At 41.5% G+C, this 25,039-nt stretch overlaps 2 protein-coding genes across 4 annotated transcripts in view; one reads left to right on the top strand and one right to left on the bottom strand.

The window, feature by feature from the left end:
• The window catches only part of SLC2A6 (solute carrier family 2 member 6), a 28,693-nt gene extending 18,845 nt beyond the window's left edge, over positions 1-9,848 (top strand). Inside the window, exons 8-11 of one of the 2 annotated variants that reach the window (XM_018563712.1) lie at positions 1,386-1,556; positions 2,333-2,478; positions 2,632-2,796; positions 9,838-9,848. In XM_018563712.1, the coding sequence (XP_018419214.1) occupies positions 1,386-1,556; positions 2,333-2,478; positions 2,632-2,787 (473 nt within the window). In that variant the 3' untranslated portion in view covers positions 2,788-2,796; positions 9,838-9,848. Of the gene's footprint in view, positions 1-1,385; positions 1,557-2,332; positions 2,479-2,631; positions 2,950-9,837 lie in introns of those variants that run through there. The other variant, XM_018563711.1, reaches the window with a different exon arrangement.
• A 317-nt stretch (positions 9,849-10,165) lies between these two features.
• The window catches only part of CACFD1 (calcium channel flower domain containing 1), a 15,108-nt gene continuing 234 nt past the window's right edge, over positions 10,166-25,039 (bottom strand). Inside the window, exons 2-5 of one of the 2 annotated variants that reach the window (XM_018563718.1) lie at positions 21,900-21,972; positions 17,317-17,442; positions 15,925-16,032; positions 10,166-10,504 (exon numbers count right to left, since the gene is read on the bottom strand). In XM_018563718.1, the coding sequence (XP_018419220.1) occupies positions 10,429-10,504; positions 15,925-16,032; positions 17,317-17,442; positions 21,900-21,972 (383 nt within the window). In that variant the 3' untranslated portion in view covers positions 10,166-10,428. The remainder of the gene's footprint in view (positions 10,505-15,924; positions 16,033-17,316; positions 17,443-21,899; positions 21,973-25,039) is intronic. The other variant, XM_018563719.1, reaches the window with a different exon arrangement.

Here is a 25,039-nt window from a genome sequence, read left to right as displayed (position 1 = left end):
TACTGTGAAAACACAGAGGGTCACTTGCTCAGCACAACAGCCATTCAGTGAACCACTAGTATTTTTATCAGTGAATGAGCTCAGCACAGCGGCCATTCAGTTAATGCTTAGTATTTTTATCAGAGAATCAGCTCAGCACAGCAGCAGTATCAGGACCTGGAAGATAGCTGGAAAACACTGTAGTAGTTTCTGCAGTCATACAGTGTTTTACCAGATCCCCGTGGATCTACAAGGGATAACATTTCATGTATACTTACATTCTGCCAAGGTGCACCAATGTAAGTATACATAAATCTCTATAGCTCACTAAACATTGAGCATGTTATCTGGTAGTGGATTGCCAATGTTCCAAACTTTAGTGGTTCACATAATGCTAGAAATCTGCGGGTAGGTGGGGGCGCATTGAGGAACCTGGCCTTGGGGCAGCAGAGAGAGTAAATCCAGGAGCAAATACTTTCCAAAAGTATGATTCAAAGGAAAAGAGATTGTCACCCTATGTAACAACAAAAAAAAACGGAAAAGGAAGTGCTACTACCCTATAAAGAAAGTATGGTCACAATAATGAATGAAATGTAATGGCTAACTCTCAGATGTAAACATCAAGGAAAAATGGAAGTAACTCACTGTTGGTAGTTCTGTAAATGTCCAGAAGGTGGCGTAGTACTGCCCGGGGGGGGCGGGGTTTTGGGGGAAGTGGTGGACAATAATGCTTACTCAAATCAGTCTGGGGTGGATGGTAGCTGTGGGATGTACCATAGGGCGAAACGGCAGAACTCAGCTGGCCAGGCTGAGCCTGCTCGAATCAATGAGAGAGCGGCGGAGAATGCCGCTGCAGCACTGTCACTGCAGCCGCGGCTCACTGGCTCTATCTGTCAATGGGAAGCTCCGTGGGATGACAGTGTGACGTCAGTGAGGGGCTGGGAGGCAACTGTCCAATGTTTGGCTACGCGTTTCGAGGCCTCGACCATTGCAGTACTACGCCACCTTCTGGACATTTACAGAACTACCAACAGTGAGTTACTTCCATTTTTCCTTGATGTTTACATTTGAGAGTTAGCTATTACATTTCATTCATTATTGTGACCACACTTTCTTTATAGGGTAGTAGCGCTTCCTTTTCCGTTTTTTTTGGTCTATATACGGGGTTCCTCTCCCTGTTTATGGAGGCTACACATCGCTCCCCCTCATTAGTCTTATAAAATTTTCCAACTGTCCCTAGAGGAGTGCGCTTACAACTTTTTTTGTTCTATATGTAACAACTGAATGCACTCAAACAACACTTGCAGGCACAGAAATAAACATATCAAGCCATGTAAAGGTTTACTAGGTGCAAATGATTTCCACACAGATGATGACCTCCGTCACTTTCCTTTTGTGTCTTTCAGGCTCCTTGATGCTGGTCTCCTCCCTGGCGATGGGCCTGTATGTTCATTTCATAGTTGATGTAAAACACAATTCCACAACCCTTAATATGACGCTGAATGAGCCTGGGCCTCAACACCCAACAAACTATTTGGGTGTCATCCCCCTTCTATGTATCATGTTGTATGTTTTAGGTAGGTGGGAATACAGACATGTTTACCTCTGCAGTATTCTTTATGATGTCATATATGCTTTGCAAAGAAAGTGTCCATAGCCTGTTTGTGTGATGTTAAAGAGTTAATATTCACTATACTGTGACATAAATCCATATTCTGCTGTACAATAACATTTTGCTTGTCCTGTATTCTGGGTGTAATCCCAAGTATTTATTCTTACTCTGTATGTATGGACTCTGCACAGTAGCACTTCTACTGTTCTGTTTTGTATGCAAGTTTTATTTTCAGCATCTCTTTCTGTATCTATGGACGTTGCACAATTTCACATCTCTCAGTCTTTATGTCAGGTGTAATTCTCAGAATCTGGTCTTATTTTGTATGTATGGACACTGCATGGTTGCACTTTATATTCAGTATCTTTACTTATTCTGTATGTATTGACTCGGTTCAGTAGCACTTCCCTTGTGCTGTATACTGGGTGTAATTCTCAGTATCTTTTTATTCTGTATATATTGATGTTGCATAGTAACACTTCTCGTCCTGTATGATGGGTGTAATTCTCAGTATCTGTTCTTATTCTGTATGTATGGATGCGTCTTGACAGCAGTTCTCTTGTTCTGTATGTTGGGTGTATTTCGTAGTATCTCTTCTTATTCAGCATATACAGTATATACACAGACACCTCACGGTAGCACTTCCTCTTGGTCAGTATGAGGGGTATAATTCTTAGTTCTGTGGTTTTATTTCCTTATAATTCCTTAAGGTAAGATCTGATTGATCTGCCTCCTCTTCAGGTTATGCCTTTGGCTGGGGTCCAATCACCTGGCTCCTGATGTCGGAGATTCTGCCATTGAAATCTCGTGGAATGGCATCTGGACTGTGTGTGGTGGTCAGCTGGATTACTGGCTTTGCTCTAACTGAGGCTTTCCTCCCTGCTGTGGTAAGTACTTCACAATTGTCTTTTTATATAATAAGGATGCTGTATTTCACACACAGCTTATAATTATTACCCTTTGCCTAAACCAGTTAAACAAATGGTGGCTTCCCTCTCCTCTGATATATAAAATTTGACCAAACTGCTTTATCTTTTTAGAATGCCTTCAATCTGGAGACACCTTTCTTCTTCTTCACCTTCATCTGCGTCTGCTGCCTCATCTTCACCTACTTTGCTGTTCCGGAAACCAAAGGGCGGACACTGGAGCAGATCGAATGGTACTTCCGCTCAGGTCGGCGTTCTTTCATCAGGTAGCCAGAGGTGGTGAGGCGGAAAACTTGGTGCTATCAAAACCGGGTGTGTGCCAAAGAAACACATACGTTACTTCAAAAAGGATTTCTAGGTCTCCCCCATGAATCTGAATGTAAACTGAGGCACCTCTGGGACTTAAATATTGTTGCACCACTCTGGACCGTATTTCAGGTTCACCGGTCCTGTACTGGAGATTAAATATTAGATTCCAGGATCTGTGTAGCTTTTTAGTCATAGTATGTGGGAGAGTCTATTTCTGCATGACATGGTATGGGGGCTTGGTGTTTTTCTGGCATGCAGACCCTAGATTGGGCTGTGTCAGATACTGGAACTGAAGTTTTTCCACTTGTAGACACATTTAAAGTATAACAGACACAGATAAATAGCTATTGACTGTAAATAATGTATACAGTGCAAACTTCTTACTAGAATTTGTGTTTTTCTAAATGTGAAAGGATGCCATTAACTTACATTTGAGTAATTAAAATCATGAATATGTCAAATACATCCCGTTCTTAAAACCTCTAAACTCACCTCTAGCATGGGTCACATGACCAACACTGCACACAGCCTCTGCCAAAGTTGAAGCGAGTTGCTGCAGATTGGTCAGCTCTGTTTGGAGACCTCTAACCATTAACAGAGAACGTGTCACAATCACTGTCTCTGGGCATTCTACAGTCAAGTCAGAACCTGACAGGTACACTTTAACTGTGAGTGAAACGTTGGGAGTGTGTGGCTATTACTGGAAGTGTCTGTGCGCTCACCTCTTACACCATTTGTTTGGAGGAAGATGACACTGACCTAGGACACTACGCTTACAGGATGTTACACACATTTCCTAAGTTCTTCCTCCTAGGTTTTTTCTGTTCTCCTCCAATAATTGAAAATGCAACAAATTACCTAAGTCGGTAACATGAGCTGCATTCTTACTGGCACAATACCTAAAGCAGAACTCCAACTTTTTTGGGGGGGAAACCAAATAGAATAAAGTCAGCTTGGAACCACAATAATTGCATCTGTAGTTATTTCTACAGACACAGAAAAGGACTGCTTGCCTACATCAGTCAGAGACTTGTTTTCTTTCTCAAACCAACAGTGGACCCAAGGCAGCTGTACTCTGACTCTTCTTAATGCCACTTAAATGGTCAATCCATCCAAAAGGCATATTTTAGTCATAGGTGAAACCTGGGGCTTGAGTCAGCCTGTGCTTCTTATATGCTTGAATACTCCAACATAATTCCCAGACTCTGTCCCTGACCACCAGGGAGTTTTCCGCCCCTCCAGTTAAATTCCACATAATATGAATAAAGAAATAATCTCACATTTTCTCTCGCAGACCTGGGAACTTGGTGCGGAGATCTCACCAAAAGAGCTCCCAAGAGATAGAAGCAACGGTTAGGTAGTTTAATACGACTTCAGCAGCCGCAAAAATATCACTTATGGGGGGATTGCCCCTTTAAGATAAGACACACAATAGGCAGTGACATTTGGAGGTAGAAAGGTATTGTCTTTATTCACTGCATAGACAGGAAGTCAAAAATCTCAAAGTTAAGTAATCATTAAGAAGCTGCAACTGCAGTACCTGAAAATACTACACAATTGTTATTATTATTAGAGTATTAAAAATGGATCAATAATGCAATTAGGAAATCTACTGTTATCTCTGCTACAAAATACCAAGAGAAAAAATGCATTGGTAAGATGCTACATAAGAAATAAATATACAATTCCTGTTCACAGTATGATAAGTTAGTGTTTGCAAAATTGCTGCAATTTGCATCAACATATAAGAAAACACATCAGCTGGTTCATTGAGAGCAATGCAATGCAATGTCCAATGTGCAAAATGCTACATCCCAGAGAAACAATGAGATATTAGAGATGGTTTTGGTTGCTCTGGGTCACTGCCTATTGCACACATTTCATGTGCTCTGCATTGCCCTATTAAACAAGCTGGAAAGAGTACCAGTCATTGCTGCAAAAATTTTAATAGAAAATAATGACCCTCTTCTAGCAGAATCGAGAGTCGCTGGTTTACAACCAGCCACAATGGAGGCCACCTGTAGTGTGCTCATGTGGTCCACCAGCCAATAAAAAGACAGAGAGCTGCAGTGATCTTGACTGACACATGGAATTTAGACACAACTTTGTTTGCCTGGTACAACAAAGACTGGAGCGGTTTGCAGTAATCTAGTAACGCATAACAAATTGCTGATTACAAGCGCTCCCAATACGGTGACAGCCTGTGGTAGAAGCCTCAGAATTCCTGTTCTTTGCTCAAAAATGTCCGAGTGTCAAATGACTAAACAAAGCTGAGAAGGAAACAATCCTTTCATTGTGCATTTCCCATCATAAAAAAAAGCAAAAGAGACAACCAATAAAAGATTTGGGCAACTACTGGCGGAACAACATTCAGCTCTCCTTTTGTCACTGGCGACACTGGTTGTTTCTATCCACTTTGCGGGAGGCAAAATAAAACTTAGAGTAAACAGTTTGAGGTGTTTGACTGGCAGAGGGTTAGAACGTGTCAGGTTTCGAGTGCTGGAAATGTGGGATATAAAAAACAAGTACCACACCTGCGGTTCAGTCTACAAGTGTTTACTATATCATAAATAGGATAAAACAGCCAACGAAGCTTGCACAATACCCCCTTCTGTAGGACCTAATACAAGACTGGAAAATATAGCAGCTGGTTGTAATGTAATAGAACGGCTTTCAGTGCTTCTGCTATATTCACCATTTCTAAAAGGGAAAGAAGAAGACACATGATACAGTATTCCTGTGCGCAGTGCCCTCTAGCAATACATAGAAATCTCAAACTAGTAACTAGGTGTGCCGGAAGGACAAAAGGACCTCCCTATTGGTTCCCTGCTGTTCCAAGACTAGAGGTTGCAGAGAGCACTAAGGCTAGGTTCACACCTAGGACGTATCGAATATGCGCGTTTGTCGCGCGCGTTTATACTGCGATTTGCAGGGGGGAAACGCGCGACAGACGCGCGTCCTAGGGCTACTTGGCTGTATCCCAATGGAAACGCGCGACAAAAACGCCCCAAAGAGTAGGACGTTTTGTAGCGTGTTCATACGGCCTGTAATACACCCAGGTGTGAACCATACCCATAGGAAATAATGGGATTTCGGTGTTTGAGCGTTATGTAGAGCGTTCGAACGCGCTACAAAACGCCCAGGTGTGAAGCGGGCCTTAAGATGTGACAAAGGATGGAACCGTGCAGAGCTTCACCCAGAATAGAGCTATTTCTAATTTTGGAGAAGGTTACTGATAAGATCCCTATTTAACAAGACAATATTGTTTCCAAAAGACTAAAAAATAAACCCCATTCCTCCAAGAATCCGATTGGGAGCCCTCCCTGCCGTTGCCTATGTCTTTAGGGGCACACCATTTCCTAAAGGACACAGCATCTAAATGGCAGCAGCCTGCAAGTTTGATATTCCTCATTTCCAAAACACTCCCATTCACTTGTTTTGTGACCAGATTACTGCAAGCAAAGCTCAGTTCCTTGGTACCACTTGCAGAAATCACAAGACAACTTGTAGTTCCACAGAGTGGCCCGTTATAAACATTTCACCTTTGATATGTACAAAATGTATTTCCCCACAAATTCCCTTTAAGTGTATGGCTTAAACTAGAGTGCAGCATTTTTCACTGAAAAGCATGGTTCTGCTGGTCAAATTCAACAAGACATGAGTGAACGGAATTACCAACTCATCTGGGTTTAGTTAAAGATGCACAGAGCAATAGGATGTTCCAAGTGGGGCAACCCAGAGCAACCAGAGTTCTCACTAGTGCTCAGGAAACTGCCATCTGATTGCCATGGGCTGCTAACTTTGTACCTCACCCTTTCACCTGCATTATTTCTAAACCCCAAATTCAAGAATATGACCACCAGTAAACCAGTGACACAGCTGAGCTGTGAGATTTGATCTTAATAAATATAAGTTTAATTTATCCTGTTTAAATTAGAAGTACACACACACAAAAAAATTAAAATCAGTTCATTCAGAAAAACATGATACAATTTAAGAAAGTTAAGACTTATTCTAAAAACCTCACATTAGTTCCTATACATTAGACCTTCCTAGTAAATATTGTTCAAATGCAACAGGGGACATTGATCTCAGGCTGCCTCTTATTCAACAAAAGATTTACAATTGCTTTATGCATATCTGTGACCCCGGTGGTCACGCACATTCGGCTGCAACAATTTTGCAAATACATGCAACAGAATTTATTACATTTTAACTTGAAGGCCAAAAACTTTATATTTTAGAGTACCTTTGTTCTCGAGAAAACCATCGGCCATTGTCCAGGGCAGTTTTCACTAGCTTGCGGCTCTGTACCTTCCAAAACCATTGGGTGTCTGCCCAATGCTACTGATGGTGGTGATGGTGGTGATGTCCAGTGCACAATGCTCTGCCACTCCAGCCTAGCAGTTTCTCCAGTCTCCAACTTGGTACAGCCCAGCCAATAGTAAAGGAGTTTTCTTGAGGACAAAGACACGGTTGCATTTACATCTTTTCTGAGTGAGGCCAAGAATGGGTTAATGCTTATTTTTTTATGAAAAATGTGAAAAACACAGTTATCCTTGAAAACAGATGGAGCCTTATTTTATGCTGGACCACTAATATACCTGAGGTTCAGAGACAATTTTGGAGCCAAGGTGCGATCTTATAGCAAATTTGACTAGTAACACAGAGCTCTGCTCCTCTTTCACACAGACTTGCTGTGCAGCAAAGGTAATAAATCTCCCCTATTGCTTGCTGGATGATGTCCCATATAATATCCTAATACCTTTTACATTAAAAAGGTGTTAAATCATGTAAACAATATAATAAGTGACCTACAATAAATTCGTTTTTTTGATGCTATGTAAATCTAACGATTCACTACAATCTCTTCTGCTGTTAATTTGCTTGTAGAATTAAATTCTGTACTTTTAGAGCATTTAACAACAGTACTGTCTTAAAAAGAGAAGCTCAATTTCCTTGCACCATTTTAAGGTTGAAAATCCAGGAAAAGAGTGAAAGTAGGATGTAAAGGCTGCAGCGACAGTGCAGACCAGAGAACTCGAACAGATCACAGAGTACTGAAGACATTAAAGAAACTGTTGGTGGTTAGAATACTTCAGCATCTGTTAAAAGCTATATTTCCAGTTCCAAGTCGACTGACCCTTTAATTCTGCTTGAAAGTTGGTACAAATGGTCTTCTTCCCTGCAATGGTTTTTTTTTTTTCAAATGTGTGAAACTATAGGAGGAGAGGTGGGGGGGGGGAGGGTGGAGCAATGATGTTTTCTGCATTTCCCCTGCTGCCTTGGTCATGTCCGTTTTGTCACACTGGGGACAGAAAGAACCTTCCTCCATAAACATTACTGCAAAGCGGCTGAGAGATGGTGACCACCCATGTGCTGAGCTCTTAGACTTTGTCTGTAGGGAATCATATTTAAAATATGATTCATAAACAGCCAGATCCAATTTAAACCTCGGATGACAGGCCCGATTAGGACTACCCTAAAGGGCAAACATAACCTCTTTCAACTGACTGGACTGCTCGCCATCATAAAGACTTTTGGAAATATGTGTGTGAAATGACCAATCTTTCACTCACCTTCAATGACAAAAGGTAAGGAAAATGTTATAACATTACTACTCACACACATCCTCCTCATCAACTACACACTGATCTTATATGAAGACTGCAGCAATAACATTGGCCTCACATGCAGTCTCTGTGTGGCTCCAACCTTCTCTCCCAGGCAAGAGCTCCAGGCTCTAACCCTTTATGGTCTGCTACAGTGATACCTGGAAACATAATGTTGCTCAAGATACATATACATGACATCTGGCTGTCAAAGTTCCCAATCAGAAAGGGTGTACAGTAAGCAAATCTCCACTCTACTCCAAGACATCAGATACAGCTCCCTACATCGCAATTCAGGTTTGTTTCAGTAGGGTGCCATAGCAGCCACATTAGGGCCTGTGTTGCTGGGTTTTGCATTCCCTTGCAAGTCTATAGAAATGCCAAACTCACTTAAAGCAGGTCAAATTCAGGACAGGAGGTCAACTTCAGATCAAAGGCATCTGCCAATGAATTCCGAATGATCTCAAGCTGATGCCACAAGTCCAAGGCCTGTTGGCACAGACCCCTTCACTATGCAGCGTGTGTTTGTTTTGAAGCACAGTCAGTATTTCTATAATGCACGTATTCCAGGTTTGGGGGCTTGTGCTGAGGGATGGAGAAGAATCTGGACAAAGTGATGGCTCACTGTACTACTTTATGACAAAACCACTTTAAGTTGCATACACTTTTGTGAAGTGTCAGACCAAGATCAAACACCGGGCAAAGTCTAATTCAACTGGAGAGAGTGCAGCCTGCAGGATAATCTCTGCATCAGAGCATTTCTTTAAGCCTGGTGAGTAAAGGACTATGGTATCCCTACACACAGTTTTCCCCGAGTCAGGAAGAAGAATCCTGGCAGTGCTGGAGGAGCACTGCAACAGTCAGACATAGCCGCCTGGAAGATCTGAGTCAGCGCGAACCTACATACTATGTCTACTAAAGACGGATCAAATAATTGCATTTCATTTTGCTGAATATCTCCCTCTATGTTTTTTACCTCTATGTTTTTTTCTCCTATTTATCAAAGTTTGGGATGGCTAGCCACAATATTGAGCTGCCCATCTCTACTTAAAATAATGTATTATATATAGTTTAGGCTAAAGCAAATCAGCGTCAGCAATATCCTCACCCCACCAGCAGAATGTGTATATAAATTTGTCATCTGCAAAATGCAATTTTGCTGAATTTCTTACAAGTAAAAAACAGCGAATATGATCCCAGATCAACTTTGAAACTGTCAGGGACGATACTTCTAATAAAAACCGTGTACAAAATAATGTCGACTGTTGTAGCGAAGACTTTCTGATCTTCCAAATGGCTTGTCCTAAAGGCTTCTCTGGTCCAACAATGTAAACACAATTCAAGCTCATTGTCCTTAACATGGGATGTGGTTTGAAACTTTCACTCTCACCTTTCACAGCACTCTAAAGCTTTCCAAGCAATATCGTGAAAGAACCTTTAGATAATTCAAAGAGACCTCGGGGTCAGTGATGTGCTAAGAAGATTCACAAAATGCTTAAACTCTCCATCTGCTAAAAGCTTTCAGATGGTCAATGAGCAAAGACAATAAAACTAAATGCAGGTCGCTGTACCGGCGCCATACATCAAATTCTAAATCTAAAATGTTAAATTCAGTTATCAAAGTTAAAAAAGCAAAAAAATCATGGACTAAAAATTCTTGGTCTACAATCATTGTAACATCTGAGATCCTTTTTTTTAAAATGTGGACGCTGCAGACTGACGATTTACTTTTTACAATCAGAATCTGAAGACGACGCGAGATTTCCCTTTTTGTGCTTGACAAAACTTGTAATGTTTGCCAGTAAGAGTTCCAAAATCTGAAGCTTGTTATAAAACTAGACCGTCAGTTATAAAAAATGACTGCAAGCTCCATTCTGAGATGCAAAGAGGTTCACACAGGATCCAAAAGTCTTTAAAAGATCACGTCAAAAAACAAAAAAAACGGAATTGGTTAAAACTACAGAAGACTAGGCGTGAGGCTCGGAATTATTTATGTTCCGGCCTGCTTCTCTTCATCTGTCTGCTTCTTCTGCTGCTGAAGCTTGGCGTAAGAAACTGCATCACCCCTGCAATAAAGAGAGAAGATTATTAGTTACGATGTTGTGTCCACCTTCACACTACACCATTCTGCCTGACAACACTGGAACCAAAAGTTTGTAGCCCTTAGTGCTGGGATCCTACGGCATAGGTTAGGCTGGTCTTCAACACAAAGAATCTCAGCACAGGAAAGGTAAGCACATTAATAAGAGCACATTCACATCAAATGCATTTGATGCAGGACTTTCATTAAATCACAGCAAGGTTGCTATCTATTAAAACACCGCAATTGCCGGGATGGCAAGAGTTAATACCAGATATTGAACGTCTTCCGAGCAATGAATGGTCAGCAGACCCTCTGTAGGGTCTTACGCCTTATGGAGGAATATCAGGAAGGTATAGTTATTTTTGCAGGGGACTTCAATATACATTTGGACCCTTCGCTGGACTCATCGGCTGGCCGCTCCCACATAGCATTTAAATGGCTTAAATCGCTCAAAACATCACTACATGCTCTGCAATTGATAGATACATGGAGGATACATCACCCTCGAGATAGAGACTACACTTTATATTCACCGTTACACGTCACATACACGCGAATAGATTATATTTTTTTGGACCACTACCATCTAGATGCCATACAGGATATAAACATTCTCTCGGCTACCCTCTCAGACCATGCCCCGGTGATGTTGTCTCTGAGATGCCCAGGGGCCAAGCGCCCGCCATTCATGTGGAGATTAAACGAATCCCTACTGATGGACGACATAGTGGCTTCGGCCTTAACCAAAGATCTAATTAATTACTTTAATGAAAATAGGGGAGGAGACACATCGCCGGGCATTGTATGGGAGGCACACAAAGCCACAATTAGGGGAGTCCTTATGCTTTATGGCTCACGTAAAAAGAAAGAAAGGAATCGTAAGATAATAGAGCTCTCAGCAAGAGTAGCTACACTGGAAAGTACCCATAAGAGATCAATGACAGAGCATGCACTTCAAGAGTTAATAGCGGCGAGGGAAGAGTTAAAGGAATTACTATCCTTTTCATATAAAAGAGCGCTTAACTATATGTCTCAACGCTCATATGAACTGGGAGATAAGCCAGGGAAATCTCTAGCTAGGCTACTGAAAGACCGACAAAAGACGAACTTCGTGGCCAAAATAAAAACCAAACAGGACGTGATGGTAAATACAACAACTGAGATATCTAATGTCTTTAGGGAATACTATACAACTCTGTACAATGTAAGATCTGATCCTACAACCCCGATATTAGATCGACATATGGAACGTATTCAGACGTATTTAGCATCAACTCCTCTTCCCTCTATATCTAAAACATATATGGAGAGTCTAGAAGCCCCTATAAATACAGAAGAAATTAAACGAGCTATAGTAGCGATGGCGAGTGGGAAGAGTCCGGGGCCCGACGGCTATACATCACAATACTATAAAAAATTCCAACATATATTGCTTCCCCATCTATGTGAGTATTTTAACTCACTTCTCGACGGTACTCCCCTACCCCCATCAGCACTGCATGCTTACATATCAGTTTTTCCGAAAACGGGTAAGGATCCAACTACATGTAGTAGCTATAGGCCAATATCACTATTAAACACAGACCTTAAGATATACGCAAAAATTTTGGCAACCAGATTAAGTAGCTGTCTGCCCCAAATAGTAACACCTGATCAAACGGGCTTTATTCCTGGCAGGGAAGCCAGAGACAGCACCCAGAGGGCGATTAATATTATACACTGGGCATCATTGTCCACAAATAACATCATGCTACTATCAACGGACGCGGAAAAAGCGTTTGATAGGGTGGACTGGGAATATCTCCGGGCTATTCTTCAAGCGGTGGGACTGGGACCCAGGTTCTTGACCGGGGTAATGGCATTATACAATAATCCAACGGCCCAAATTAAAATAAACGGCTCCCTATCAGATAGTTTCGTTTTACACAACGGTACACGCCAAGGATGTCCACTGTCACCTTTGTTATTTGTGCTGACACTGGAACCTTTTTTGGCCACTGTCAGACGAAATGGCAATATTTCTGGCATTACGGTTGGTGCAACGGAACATAAATTGGCCGCATATGCGGATGATATTCTCTTTTTTATTTCACAACCCCAGATCACCCTCCCATCATTAATACAAGAATTCGAATCCTTTAGTCAGATATCAAATTTTAAAATTAATTTATCAAAGTCAGAAATATTAAATATATCCGTCCCGACACATAGGGTACGGGCCCTGAAAGAAGTAATGTCGTTTAGCTGGAAAAAAGACAAAATGCAATATCTAGGTATCTCACTGACTTCTAGCACCACAGAACTATTCAGGGCCAATTACATGACTATGTTAAATGCGATCAAAAAGGATCTTAATAACTGGTTTAATCATCATCCATGTATTTCCCTTACGGGCCGGATAAATATTATCAAGATGATGATACTACCAAGGGTATTATATATATATCAGACAGTGCCGATTACATTGCCAAGTTTTTTTCTACGAGCGCTTAAATTGGTTGTCAGTCGTTTTGTCTGGAGACGTTCACCTGCTAGGATCTCTCATGGAACTTTGGTTAGGACTAAAGGTCAGGGAGGTCTAGCACTACCAGATTTTAAAAATGACTACCAGGCTGTCGCTACTAATAGATTGTTAGATTTGCACTTTTTTCACGAAACTAAATGCTGGGTAGAGATGGAGAATGAACTTGCTGGACAAATAATTTCGACTATTTGTTGGATTCCTCAAGAACATTGGAAACTACATCTCCATACCTCCCCTCTGACACGACACACTTTAAAAATTTGGAAAGCACAATACCCCTGGCTAATAGGGCAATATAATTCACCTCTAATGCCAGTTGTAAATCACTCTTTCTTTTAACCTGGGATGCACAATACAGGTTTTCTTAAATGGACGAACCACACTATTTTAAAGCTTTACCATGTAAGTGATGGACACAAACCACATACTTTAACAGATCTTCGAGCACAATGGGAGACTTACCCATTTGATACATGGAGGCATAGACAAATATCACATTTTATTGCATCACTCCCAAAACCGATACGCACGATATCAGGACTCACATTAATGGAAAAATTATTTTTTTCTACTGACAGCCCACGACACGGCATCTCTCAAATTTATAGGATTTTGGTACACTCTCAACCTAACCTATTCCCACGATATCTGAAGCAGTGGGAACAAGAACTGGAGACAACCTGGACGGACGCGGAGAAACAAAAAATTCTAAGTCGCAATGTAAATTCGTCCATAAACACGTTAGTGAACGACACAATGTTCCGTTTTATAGCTAGGTGGTACTACACACCTGAACGTGTACATAAAATGCACTCAACTAGGACAGAGTTGTGCTGGAGAAACTGCGGTAATACTGGGAACTATATTCACATATGGTGGTCCTGCCCTAAACTTCAACCATTTTGGGGCCGGGTGGTGGACAACATAGAAAAAATTACAACTATCGCTGTGCCCTTGGAACCAGGGGCATGTTTATTCCATCTTATGGATCCTCCGAACATGGCATATAAACGATCACTGTTATACCCTTTGATTAACGCAGCTAAGATTCTGATACCACAGTACTGGAATAAAGAGACTATACCAACTATGAAGGAATGGTATAACAGAATAGAATACTTTCGATTAATGGAGGAATTGACAGCAATCCGGAGAGACACAGTGAAACAATATGAAATTACGTGGCAACAATGGAAGGAATTTAAAAATCTGTACGGAAATCTAGAAGATACAGGATAGAAATATGTGGATAAATAGGAAGACCAAAAGAGAGGGCCGGAGCCTTGGGAGTTGTAGGCGCGAAGGGTCCATTTAAAATGTAAAATTAAAATTATTTGAGTAAAGTAGAATAGAGAAGAAACTCGATAGGATTGCCAGATCTCCCCCACATACCCCCCCCTTTTCCTCTTTCTCTCTTCCCCCCCTTTTTGAATTTCCCTTTTTTTTTTTTTTTTTCCTTCTTGTATGTAAGAAATAAGGTAAATGTAAATCAGATACGTTGTACTGTATAAAATACTAATAAAATCAATTAAAAAAAAAAATGCATTGTGGCTGCACTGGCCATTAGTTCCAGCACAGCCCCAAAGAAAAGACAATTTGCATCATCACAGATGGACACCACTCACACCACCTTGTAGCAGTGGAATATGGAGGTGTGCACTGAAAAAAAAAGTATGGCAAGCAGTACTTTTTTTTCAGCGTAGTGGTATATGACGCGGTACAACTGCCACGCAGCCCGCTGTGCCGATGGAAGGGAATGAAATGTCACTTGTGACATTTTAATACTGTAAAAAAAAAAAAAAAAAAAAAAAAAAACCAAGTAGGTATTTACACAAACACACACACACACACGTTGAACTTGATGGACCTGTGTGTTTATTCAACCACAAATACTATGCAACTATGAAGAAAACATGTAAAAAGATGAGGGGCGTGGTTTGGCCGCGATCTAAAATGGCCGCTTGAAACCGGAGCTCCACAGCAGGATCTTAATCGAGAACGACTACCAAGGCACACAGCGAAGAGCGACTCCTCTGAACCGTCTGAATTGACTCTTGTGTACCTCCGCAAGATGTCTAGAGGCAACAAAGACAAAAAAAAAAAAAAAAAAGGACCCAGTGTGATGTACTAGGTATGGCGCATCAGCGCTGTGCCGGTGCCAAAGGTGTTATCAGTGCAAGGGCAACAGGGCAGCTTTGTGTCAGAGTTGAAGGAAGGCATGTTAGTGCGGTGGTTATGCTTAGGGTTAGTGTTAAGGGGTTCATAGATTTGGGAATCTCTCTCATGTTTCTCCACACCAAAAATGACCAGCAGTAATCTCCCAGTGGTGAAAGGTAACATACAAGGGAAAGCTATCATTACATCAAGAGAGCTGAGCGCCTTTCCTTGCAGATAGAGAGAGACAGACAAAAGAATACCAACAATACGAGGTTAACTAAAATTGTGTTATGTTTATAAATTGGTGTTATGCGGCTGGTGTGCATAAAAAGAACACTTACTTATGGAGTACCCACTGGGGTAGAGTGCAATCATTATTTGGATGTGTAACAGCTGTGACAGTTGGAAAAATGAGGCATTCTGTTAGAGAGATCTCACCATTGGAGCCTCCAGAGACATAAGAAGCTGGCAAGGGACTGAACTTAAAAGTAGCCACATAAAGATTAAATACAGTGCGAGGAATTTATTAAAACTAGAGCAGACTAAATCTGGAGCAGATTTGCAATCAGCTTCTCGGTCTCATTTTCAAATCTTGCAACCTGAGCAAACTGAAGGGAGATGCTGATTGGTTGCCATGGGCAACTGCACCAGATTCTGTCTGCTACACTTTTAATAAATCCCCTCCAGTAGGTATGAATTACATTTTTTCCATAACAACTTACTTCTTCCCAAGTGCAGACAGCCCATATAAAACTCCAGTTGCAAATGCGATAGCGTTACCGAAGAGGGTGGTAATGGTGAAGCTCAGGAAAACGGGAAACAGCGCCATCCTGTAGTAAACAGGAACAAAGGTGATTAAACATGTGCTTTGTACAGCTATTTAACTCTACAGAGCTCATAAGAGGACCAGGCAAGACTCAGCGAGATCATTTATATACTGCTCCCAGTTTGTGCACTGCGTTTATAGCCATTGAAATGTACCAGTCTAAATCTATATTAGACTTTTATCCTAGAGGGCTGGTATGGATTTTAAGGGGCGACACCATGCAGAAAAAAAAATTAAAATAACGACATGGGGTTCCCCCTTTCCATCAGAGTCCAGAATCTTCACAACAGTGCAGCTGTAGAAGCATTGCAGAGGGTTATATGTGGAGCAGGCCTGGACGGAGGTGGACCATGCACAGCTAGCATTATGCACAGCCACTGGGCACTACTAGTAAGTACAGCCTGGATTTATAATATGCAAATATGGCTGATGTCCTTACATACAGCATAAAATGACATACTATACATAAAAATCTAAATATTTGAAAACACATTGGTAATATCATTTACGTTAGGGTGCACCGATATATCGGCCGAAAATGGCACTTTTGGCAAAATGCCGAAGGTGCCATTTTCTGGCCGCAATAGCGATGCATCCATTCTTTCTCTCCTCCCCGCTGGGCGCTGCTCTGTGTCCCAGTGGAGAGGAGAGAAACCGTCACAGCCGGCTGAGCGCTGCAGGAGGAGAGCGCTCTGAGCGGCCAGCGTCTCTCCTCCCTGCCTCCTGTCACAGATTGGGAGAGTGGTGTGGGCAGAAATAGCTTGCAGTACTGTCACAGGAGCCTCCTGTGACAGGTACAAGGACTCAGTGATTGCTGAGTGTTTGTAGATAATTGAGGACATGGTATGGTTACTATATCCCCAATTATGAATGAATGGGAAGTGATCTACTTCTCCTCCTGTTCATTCATGATTGTGGTTATAGTTTGTTTAAAAAAAAAAAATTGAAAAAGGATAAAAAACATTTTTCATTTCGGTTTTGAGATTTTAATTTTGGTGCACCTCTAATTTACAGTCAATTGTCCACATTCATATGTGAATCTACAAAACAAATGTCTGATTGTACAATCTCCTTTGGAATGACCACCAACAGCTATGTAGTGTACACAGCTTGCATACTGAATGGGATGTCTGGCAGGCTGTCTTACTACACAGTTTTAGGTAAAGCTAAACAATATTTCACAATCACATTGTGAGGTATGTGGCCAGTTTAAAGTGGCCATGACCCCCCCCATGTAAAACACATTTCAGTAATTTGCTCAGGTGAAGCCGAGGCTCTGGTACCATACCCGCAGTAAAACAGGGCCTTCTGCCATGGCCGCAAACGGTCGACTTTTTCAGAGACAGTGTTTGCAAATTCGATGAACTGGCAGCAAAATGGAGCCTCGCAGAGAAACAGAACAAGTGCATTCACCCTGTAGGGGCGGATAAAACAAACAATTGCAGGCAGATTAAAGAATCACTAAATACAGATTTGTCTTTATAGAGGAGGTTAGAATAGTCACAAATAAATATGTGCAAATGTATCAGAAAAGAAGATCTTTAAAATGAAGGTGTATAGTTGGGGAGGATATTCTCCGACACACAGCCCACTTCCTGTCCATTAATCACAGAAACAAATACTGCAAATTGGTTTAAAAATAGAGAGCGCTATGGGTCCCCTGGAGTAAAGTGAGAATCCAACAATAACTTATTAAATAAGTGGTATAAAATTCTAAATATATAAATATCTCTAAGTGAACATCTTATTATGTAAACAAGAAAAAATTGTATATAAATTGCTGAAGTGATATGTGAATAAACGAAACAAAAATACACAATGTAAATTGACTAATGAAGTGGATAAAAATGCTTAAATATAAATAAATGTGAATAAATAAATCTTCAATAAACCGTGTGTCCGTGATTTTTCTGTATTACAGTGTACATATAACTGCGTCTATCATCATCTGTGGTGTACTGATAGATGTGCAGTGGTTTATCATAAACGTGTCCTAAACTTTGAACCAGATGGACAATTAGTTCTTAAGAGGTTAAACAATGTCCAAAAAGTACTCCAATTTAAAAAAGGCACTCCAATCTAAAAAAAGGCAAAAACTTGACAAAGACTTGAATGTATATATCCAAGATGATCGTATCCTGGGGGATGATGTGTCGGAGAAGCGATGGGTCCCCGTAGGGCTTACACTCACCAGATGCCGGGAGGGAGTCAGCTTTCTCTTCCACCGTAGTGGCCGAAAGGAGATGGTCTTTGCTCCGTCCTTCCGTGGGATCTTGCAGTATACTTTCGGTCCTGGTCCCAAAAAGAGAATGTTTGCTGGCTGTTTCCCACTGGGTAGAAATCCCTTCACTTGCTGTCCTCTATACAGGATTCAAAGGAAGGCAGTAGGAGAAGTACGAGTGTTTGTACCATCCTTTTTTTTATATAGCCTCCAATCTGGTGATCCTGGAACACACCTGCAGTTGATGCTGGAACTCCCTCTTTACTGTCTATCACACAGAAACCATGCCAGTTTATGATCTGCTAACAGCCACAAATCCTATTTAAGCCTGCCTTGAAAGTCAAAGTTTGACTGGTGATGCAAGTAGCATAAAAAAAAAGGATGGTACAAACACTCGTACTTCTCCTACTGCCTTCCTTTGAATCCTGTATAGAGGACAGCAAGTGAAGGGATTTCTACCCAGTGGGAAACAGCCAGCAAACATTCTCTTTTTGGGACCAGGACCGAAAGTATACTGCAAGATCCCACGGAAGGACGGAGCAAAGACCATCTCCTTTCGGCCACTACGGTGGAAGAGAAAGCTGACTCCCTCCCGGCATCTGGTGAGTGTAAGCCCTACGGGCACCCATCGCTTCTCCGACACATCATCCCCCAGGATACGATCATCTTGGATATATACATTCAAGTCTTTGTCAAGTTTTTGCCTTTTTTAGATTGGAGTGCCTTTTTTAAATTGGAGTACTTTTTGGACATTGTTTAACCTCTTAAGAACTAATTGTCCATCTGGTTCAAAGTTTAGGACACGTTTATGATAAACCACTGCACATCTATCAGTACACCACAGGTGATGATAGACGCAGTTATATGTACACTGTAATACAGAAAAAATCACGGACACACGGTTTATTGAAGATTTATTTATTTATTCACATTTATTTATATTTAAGCATTTTTATCCACTTCATTAGTCAATTTACATTGTGTATTTTTGTTTCGTTTATTCACATATCACTTCAGCAATTTATATACTATTTTTTATTGTTTACATAATAAGATGTTCACTTAGAGATATTTATAATTTTATACCACTTATTTAATAAGTTATTGTTGGATTCTCACTTTACTCCAGGGGACCCATAGCGCTCACTATTTTTAAACCATTTTGTGAGGCTCATCTAGCCTTAGTTTCAGCAGCTTGTGGTTAACCCTTATTTTCTGTGAAATCTCCCCCTTTGGGTCTGTTTCATAGCGCAGAACATTCAACCTTCCAAATACTGCAAATTGCCACTAATTAGCCTCCTTTGATCTAAGACGGCGGCTGCACAGCAATCTCAGATGTGAGGATTTCTACATGCATGTGAATGCCATTAGGAGCTCTCTCACATTTAGTCCTTTTTTTTAAATTATTATTTAGTTTACGGTTACTTACAGTCAGTCGGAGGCCTTAACATAACTGAGAAACTACAAGTGTCAGCATGCCCTGCAAACAGGGCAAAGCAGTTCATCAATTGTGCTGCTCAGACACAAAGACTGTTATTTGAGCTCTGGGGCCACCTAGTGACTGACAATAGTTGGAGCATCCTGTGACCTCTGCACAACTCCTAGATATGCGGTAGCGATGGAACAGTAGGAGTAGGAATTGGTATAGATGTAAATCTGAATAAAATAGGTGGTGGGGGGAGTATACTCCTTGAAGAAGCTAATCCAAGATAACAGTACGTGTGTAGTGCACTGATCTGGTTATGATCTAAAGTTGCTCCCTCTCTGGTCACAATGAGGGTATCGCTCAACAGAAGATCAAAATCCTGGATCAGTGGTTAGGAGCGCCTTTTAAAAAATGGTCATCTTGCTTGAAGGTTTATTTCGGTTGTTTTTTTGAAAAAAATGAAAATATCAGATACAGCCAACGTATTTAGATTCCGTCTTCCTCAGGGCTTAAAGGGTAATTCCACTTTTCCGGGTGAACTTGGGAAAATGGAATTACCCCCACCAATGTGCCACCTCATCCCACAACCCCTTCCCATTGGTCTTACCTTAAAGCGAACTTTCCTTTTCCCCTGCGGCTGCTGGTGTACTACCCATACACTGTACACTCAGTGCAGCCCTGTGTTTGGCATTTTAAATCCCTCTCGCAAATGGCGAGCACTCATTGAGGGAAGCTCAGTTGGACCCTTAGTCTAAGGCTCACCAAACCTTTACAATCCGATGGTAGATCTGCAGGAGATTGTACAAACAACTATGTAGTGGAAGAGTATACCTGATGGACAGATCAGGTTGGTCCTTACATTACATCGTTTTGGTAAGTTGATTGTACAAAGATTACATGGGCAGATTGTAATGTGTAAGGTGACCCTTACACTATAGTTTCCCTCTCAAACTGCTCAGAGTATTTTGGAATCTGCACAAAGGCTTCCGCCAAAGAAACAGCTAAAAAGTAAGAAATATATTTTTTACATTTCTGTTTAGGTTTGCTGTGTGAATAAGAACCCAGAACAAACATATAGAGGAGTTTTCACAAACATATATAAGTAGTGAATTTGGGAAAAGCTGTGCTTTGTAGTTTGAGTCAGGGCTTGAGTGTCAGCATAACTTCTTTGCAACTGGATGTGCCTACTGGGAAACCATCCCGTGGACCCAGTGTTTCATGAGCAAGAAACAGAGAATGTAGAATTGTTTCTCACTCATACACTTTACTTTGTGATCTTTTAAAAGTGTGTATGTAACCAGAGTGACTGTTATTTGAGCTTTGGGACCACCTGATGACAGAGAATGGATAGGGTAAGCTGTGACATTTGCACTAGGTCCACACTGGGAAACATAGCCCATTGATCGAATGTGTCATGCGCAAGAAACAGGAGACTCATTTTTCAATTGTGTATGTTACTTTGTAATCTTTTACAAGTTTCTATAACCAAAACTTTCCTTTATAAGTATTGGATGGTGTAGGGAATGGTTGGAATTTCAGTCCTTTTTTCTTTGCTCTCTGTCCGTTTGGGAAAACTTGCCCTCATTACATGTCCCCGCGACACAACAAAAAGTAGGAGAAATCATCTCTAAAGTCAGGATATCTCCTATTATTTGTCACCAGAACAGATGACCCCATTGCAAGATTTACCCTCACCTCCTGTTCTGCTGACAACTCTAATAATTTGGGTTTCCCGTGACTTTTTGTTTAGGTGACCGTGGTTACCGAGACTAGTAGAGAGGGTGAATCTTCCCAGCAGACAGCAATTAATATTTACATATGAATCCAACAACCATGAAACCAGACTTGCAGTTGAGTGGCCGCTCAGTAGGCAGATGGGTGGGAAGTTCTTAGGTGGACTTACAGGAAGATGGATGCTCAGGTTGGGTGTTACCAGTGTGGTCATGCTTCTGGTTATCCAGAGGGCAGGCAGGAGGTGGGCATGGCAAAGAGACTGCTGAAATCCCAGCTTTTGGATAGTGTTGTCACCATCCCTATGCTATGCATCTCTACAGCACAAGCGGGGGTGGTGGTGGTGATGGGTAGTGAAAGGCTGCAAGCACATGTGTTCTTCTTTATAGGTCTATCAGAAGATAAAACATTCATGTACTGTATATGCATTTGGCTTTCCATATGTAATGTAATAAGAACATAAGGCCTGTTGGTTGGTCCTGTATATACTCACATCATAAACACGCCAGCCGCAATATTCAATGGATTGATGGTGATGCAATTCCACAGGCCCGCCACAGCACAGGCTGCAAAACAAGAATACAAACAGGACACTGTTATTACCCAAAATGCCACTCAGAAAAAAAAAATCTTACAATCATATCTAAGCAACATTTCATATCACAGTTATCATCCGAACACCCCCATGGACATGACATTCTTTATGTCTGTCCTTACCCATCATAACCAGCAGAATGTTAATACTACCCATTGGGACTTCTCAAAACTGGAGCAGACAGTATCTGAAGCAGTTGCCCATAGTAAACAATCAGCTTCTCTCTTCAGCTTTTTCAGTTATCCTTTGGAAATGAAAGAGATAATCTGATTGGTTGTCATGCACAGCTTCTCCAGTTTCTGTCTCCAACCATTTTTAATGAATTCCCCTGAACAGATCTAATCAATGAGTAATCAAATCTTTTTTTCTGATAAGATGACTGCCCTAGCTAACCACGTAAATGGACATACAATTAAACAAAAAGGTACAACTTCACAATTTTCTCTGCTTGAGATTGTCTTGATTAAGAAGAATCTAATCTGAATCCAAATAGGAAATTATAAACCTCCAAATGACTGCAGAACAACCCCCCCATACGTTATAACAGCCAGCAACACGTGGAAGACAAAAATGACATGGCTGAGCAGATCTGAACTAGCTCTATGGTCTATGGGGATGTCCCACATCTACTTACAAAACACAATTCTGTTTAATGGAAGGGTGTTTATGTTGTCTCTTAAAAAGGCTGCAAGTACATAAAACTCTGTTGATCCCGACAGAAATCCAGACCTTCTAACTGTGCACATGGCTTCCGCTGCACTAAACAGCCCAAACAATGTATGTCCCCTGGCTGAAGATTAGCCTGATCCAGCATCCTGGCCGGGAAAATGAAGCAGCCCATCACTAGCTCCGATTGTCATTTTAGCTACAAACTCCGGAATGCCACATTTTTATTTCAAACATAGCAATTCAGCAGCTTTTGATTGCACTGCATGCGTGTTCCTTTAACACAAAGAGCGCAGCAGAAAACAAAGACTTGAGTGGGGAGGGGGGAAGTGAAAACCAGCATTGTGTGATGGCGAGGGCTCATTAATTGTGCATGGTACATACGATACACCCACTCTTCTCAGCTGACAGGGCACAGCAGGGGAACACAGCTCCAAGTCCTCTCTGCTGGCGGAACAGCAGCCGCGCAGGGGTAACAAACAGTGACGCCGCATGGCGTAGGAACACCGAGACTCATAAGTGTATAATTACTGCAGAGCACCAGCTAAGAAGATGCAAACATGTGCGTCTTACACAACCGTTCGGCTTAAATAAAGAAAAATAAACTTCCATCCATCCAGCCCTCTCTCTCTCTCTCTCATACATACACAATTCCTGGCAGGGCCACAGGGATCCTGTAATACACTGTATCAGAACAATAGAATAAAACATCCATCGTGTTTCTGGTGTCCACAATCTCCCCCTACATCAGGGCTTATGGGTTACTTTGCTCCTTTCAAATGTTTAGAGGTAAATTACACACGTCACATAATCAGAAGTTGTGAATATAGGTGGAAGAAACCAGGTCAGATTCAGGTACTTATATTGCTTGCATGTAACAACGTATTATTGATTGCAGAGGTGCATTCAATTATGTCTTTTATATCTGACTAGAATTCAGATTTAAAGGAAACCCATGAAGATAAAAATATGGGGGTGGCCATTACTGGCAGAGACGTTATCTTCATCCTTCTTTCACTACCTCAATGTTTATATTCTTCTGCCTGGTTATGATGTCATCACAGATCAGTAGTGCTGATGGCTTCTCTGCCTATAGAATGGACCATAGGAACCGAGTTTATTTTGCCTGCATGTTGGTAGGCAGAAGATAATCCTGACTGGGTATGATGTCATCATAGATCAATACTTCTGATCGGCTTCTCCACTTCTAGAATGGTTCGTGGAAACAGAGTGGATAGCACCAGAGCTATATAGAACAAGCAATACTGGGTCCCTGTTGTGTAGTTCAGCGGATCTCTCCTTACAGCTTCACTGGACCAGCAACATATATCACAGAGCTGTAGCCTTGGACCTGTGCTTACAATGCTATAATCTGGAGTTCCCCTTTATATAATAGTAATTATACTGGAGAGAATGTACATCTTCTGGATGCCGCAGTCTGTCGGTGGGATCATCACCTGGGTGCAGGTTGGATTCCCTGCTGATCCTGCCAATAATTCTTATTTCTGGATAGGTCATATGTCATAATGGATTCTGACCACAGGTCCACTTTAAAGAATAACAGAGTAGGTATCTTGCTGCACTCCTAACCGGAACAGTGGCCAACCTGTATATACAGGTGGGTGCTTGTAGTGACCACGGATAGCACCGTGAACAACACAGAAATAGCAAAGATGTCACCAGCACACCAAAAGTCCATTTAATGACAAATTGCCATTCAATTACAAGCGCTTTCGGGGCCTCAAGGGTTCCCCTTCATCAGGCTCAGAATGACTCAGAATTCTGAGCCTGATGAAAGGGCTTGAGGCCCCGAAAGCGCTTGTAATTGAATGGCAATTTGTCATTAAATTGACTTTTGGTGTGCTGGTGACATCTATGCTATTCACTTTAAAGAATAGCCGCAGCCACCTTCATATGGAGAGACGGGAGAGACGGCCGCCGTGTTTACATTGTGCAAATGACTTGGCAAAACTATTTTTGGATGCAAACGGATCTATGTGAGGGGGGGAAGGGGGCATTGCAAACCAGACATATCCCGTCTACATTGTGACCTGCGACTACTCGGCACTTGAAGAACTACAAATCCCAGCACATCCCATAAGTGTCACTGCCCCGCAGTGGGAATTGTATTTCCGATTGTCTAAGGCTGTCTAAGGCTGCCCAGACTCTCAAAGAAATACATTTTTAAACAGACCTTGTGACCTTGCCGATTCCACATTTTCTTTTTGTACTGACCCTTTAAATCCCTGCATACAACACATGAACAATTCAACCCCCCTTCCCTCCAATGAGAGATCAGTTTACAGGTGAATCCAGTACTTGACGCCCTCCTAAACTAGGAGCCTGTACATGTCCCCTTTGCTACGTCACCT

This window comes from Nanorana parkeri, unplaced genomic scaffold, assembly GCF_000935625.1.
Source record: "Nanorana parkeri isolate BGI_ZX_2015 unplaced genomic scaffold, ASM93562v1 scaffold689, whole genome shotgun sequence".
NCBI lineage: Eukaryota > Metazoa > Chordata > Amphibia > Anura > Dicroglossidae > Nanorana > Nanorana parkeri.
Note: the sequence above shows the minus strand (reverse complement) of the source record. Positions and strands in the feature narration are given on the sequence as shown.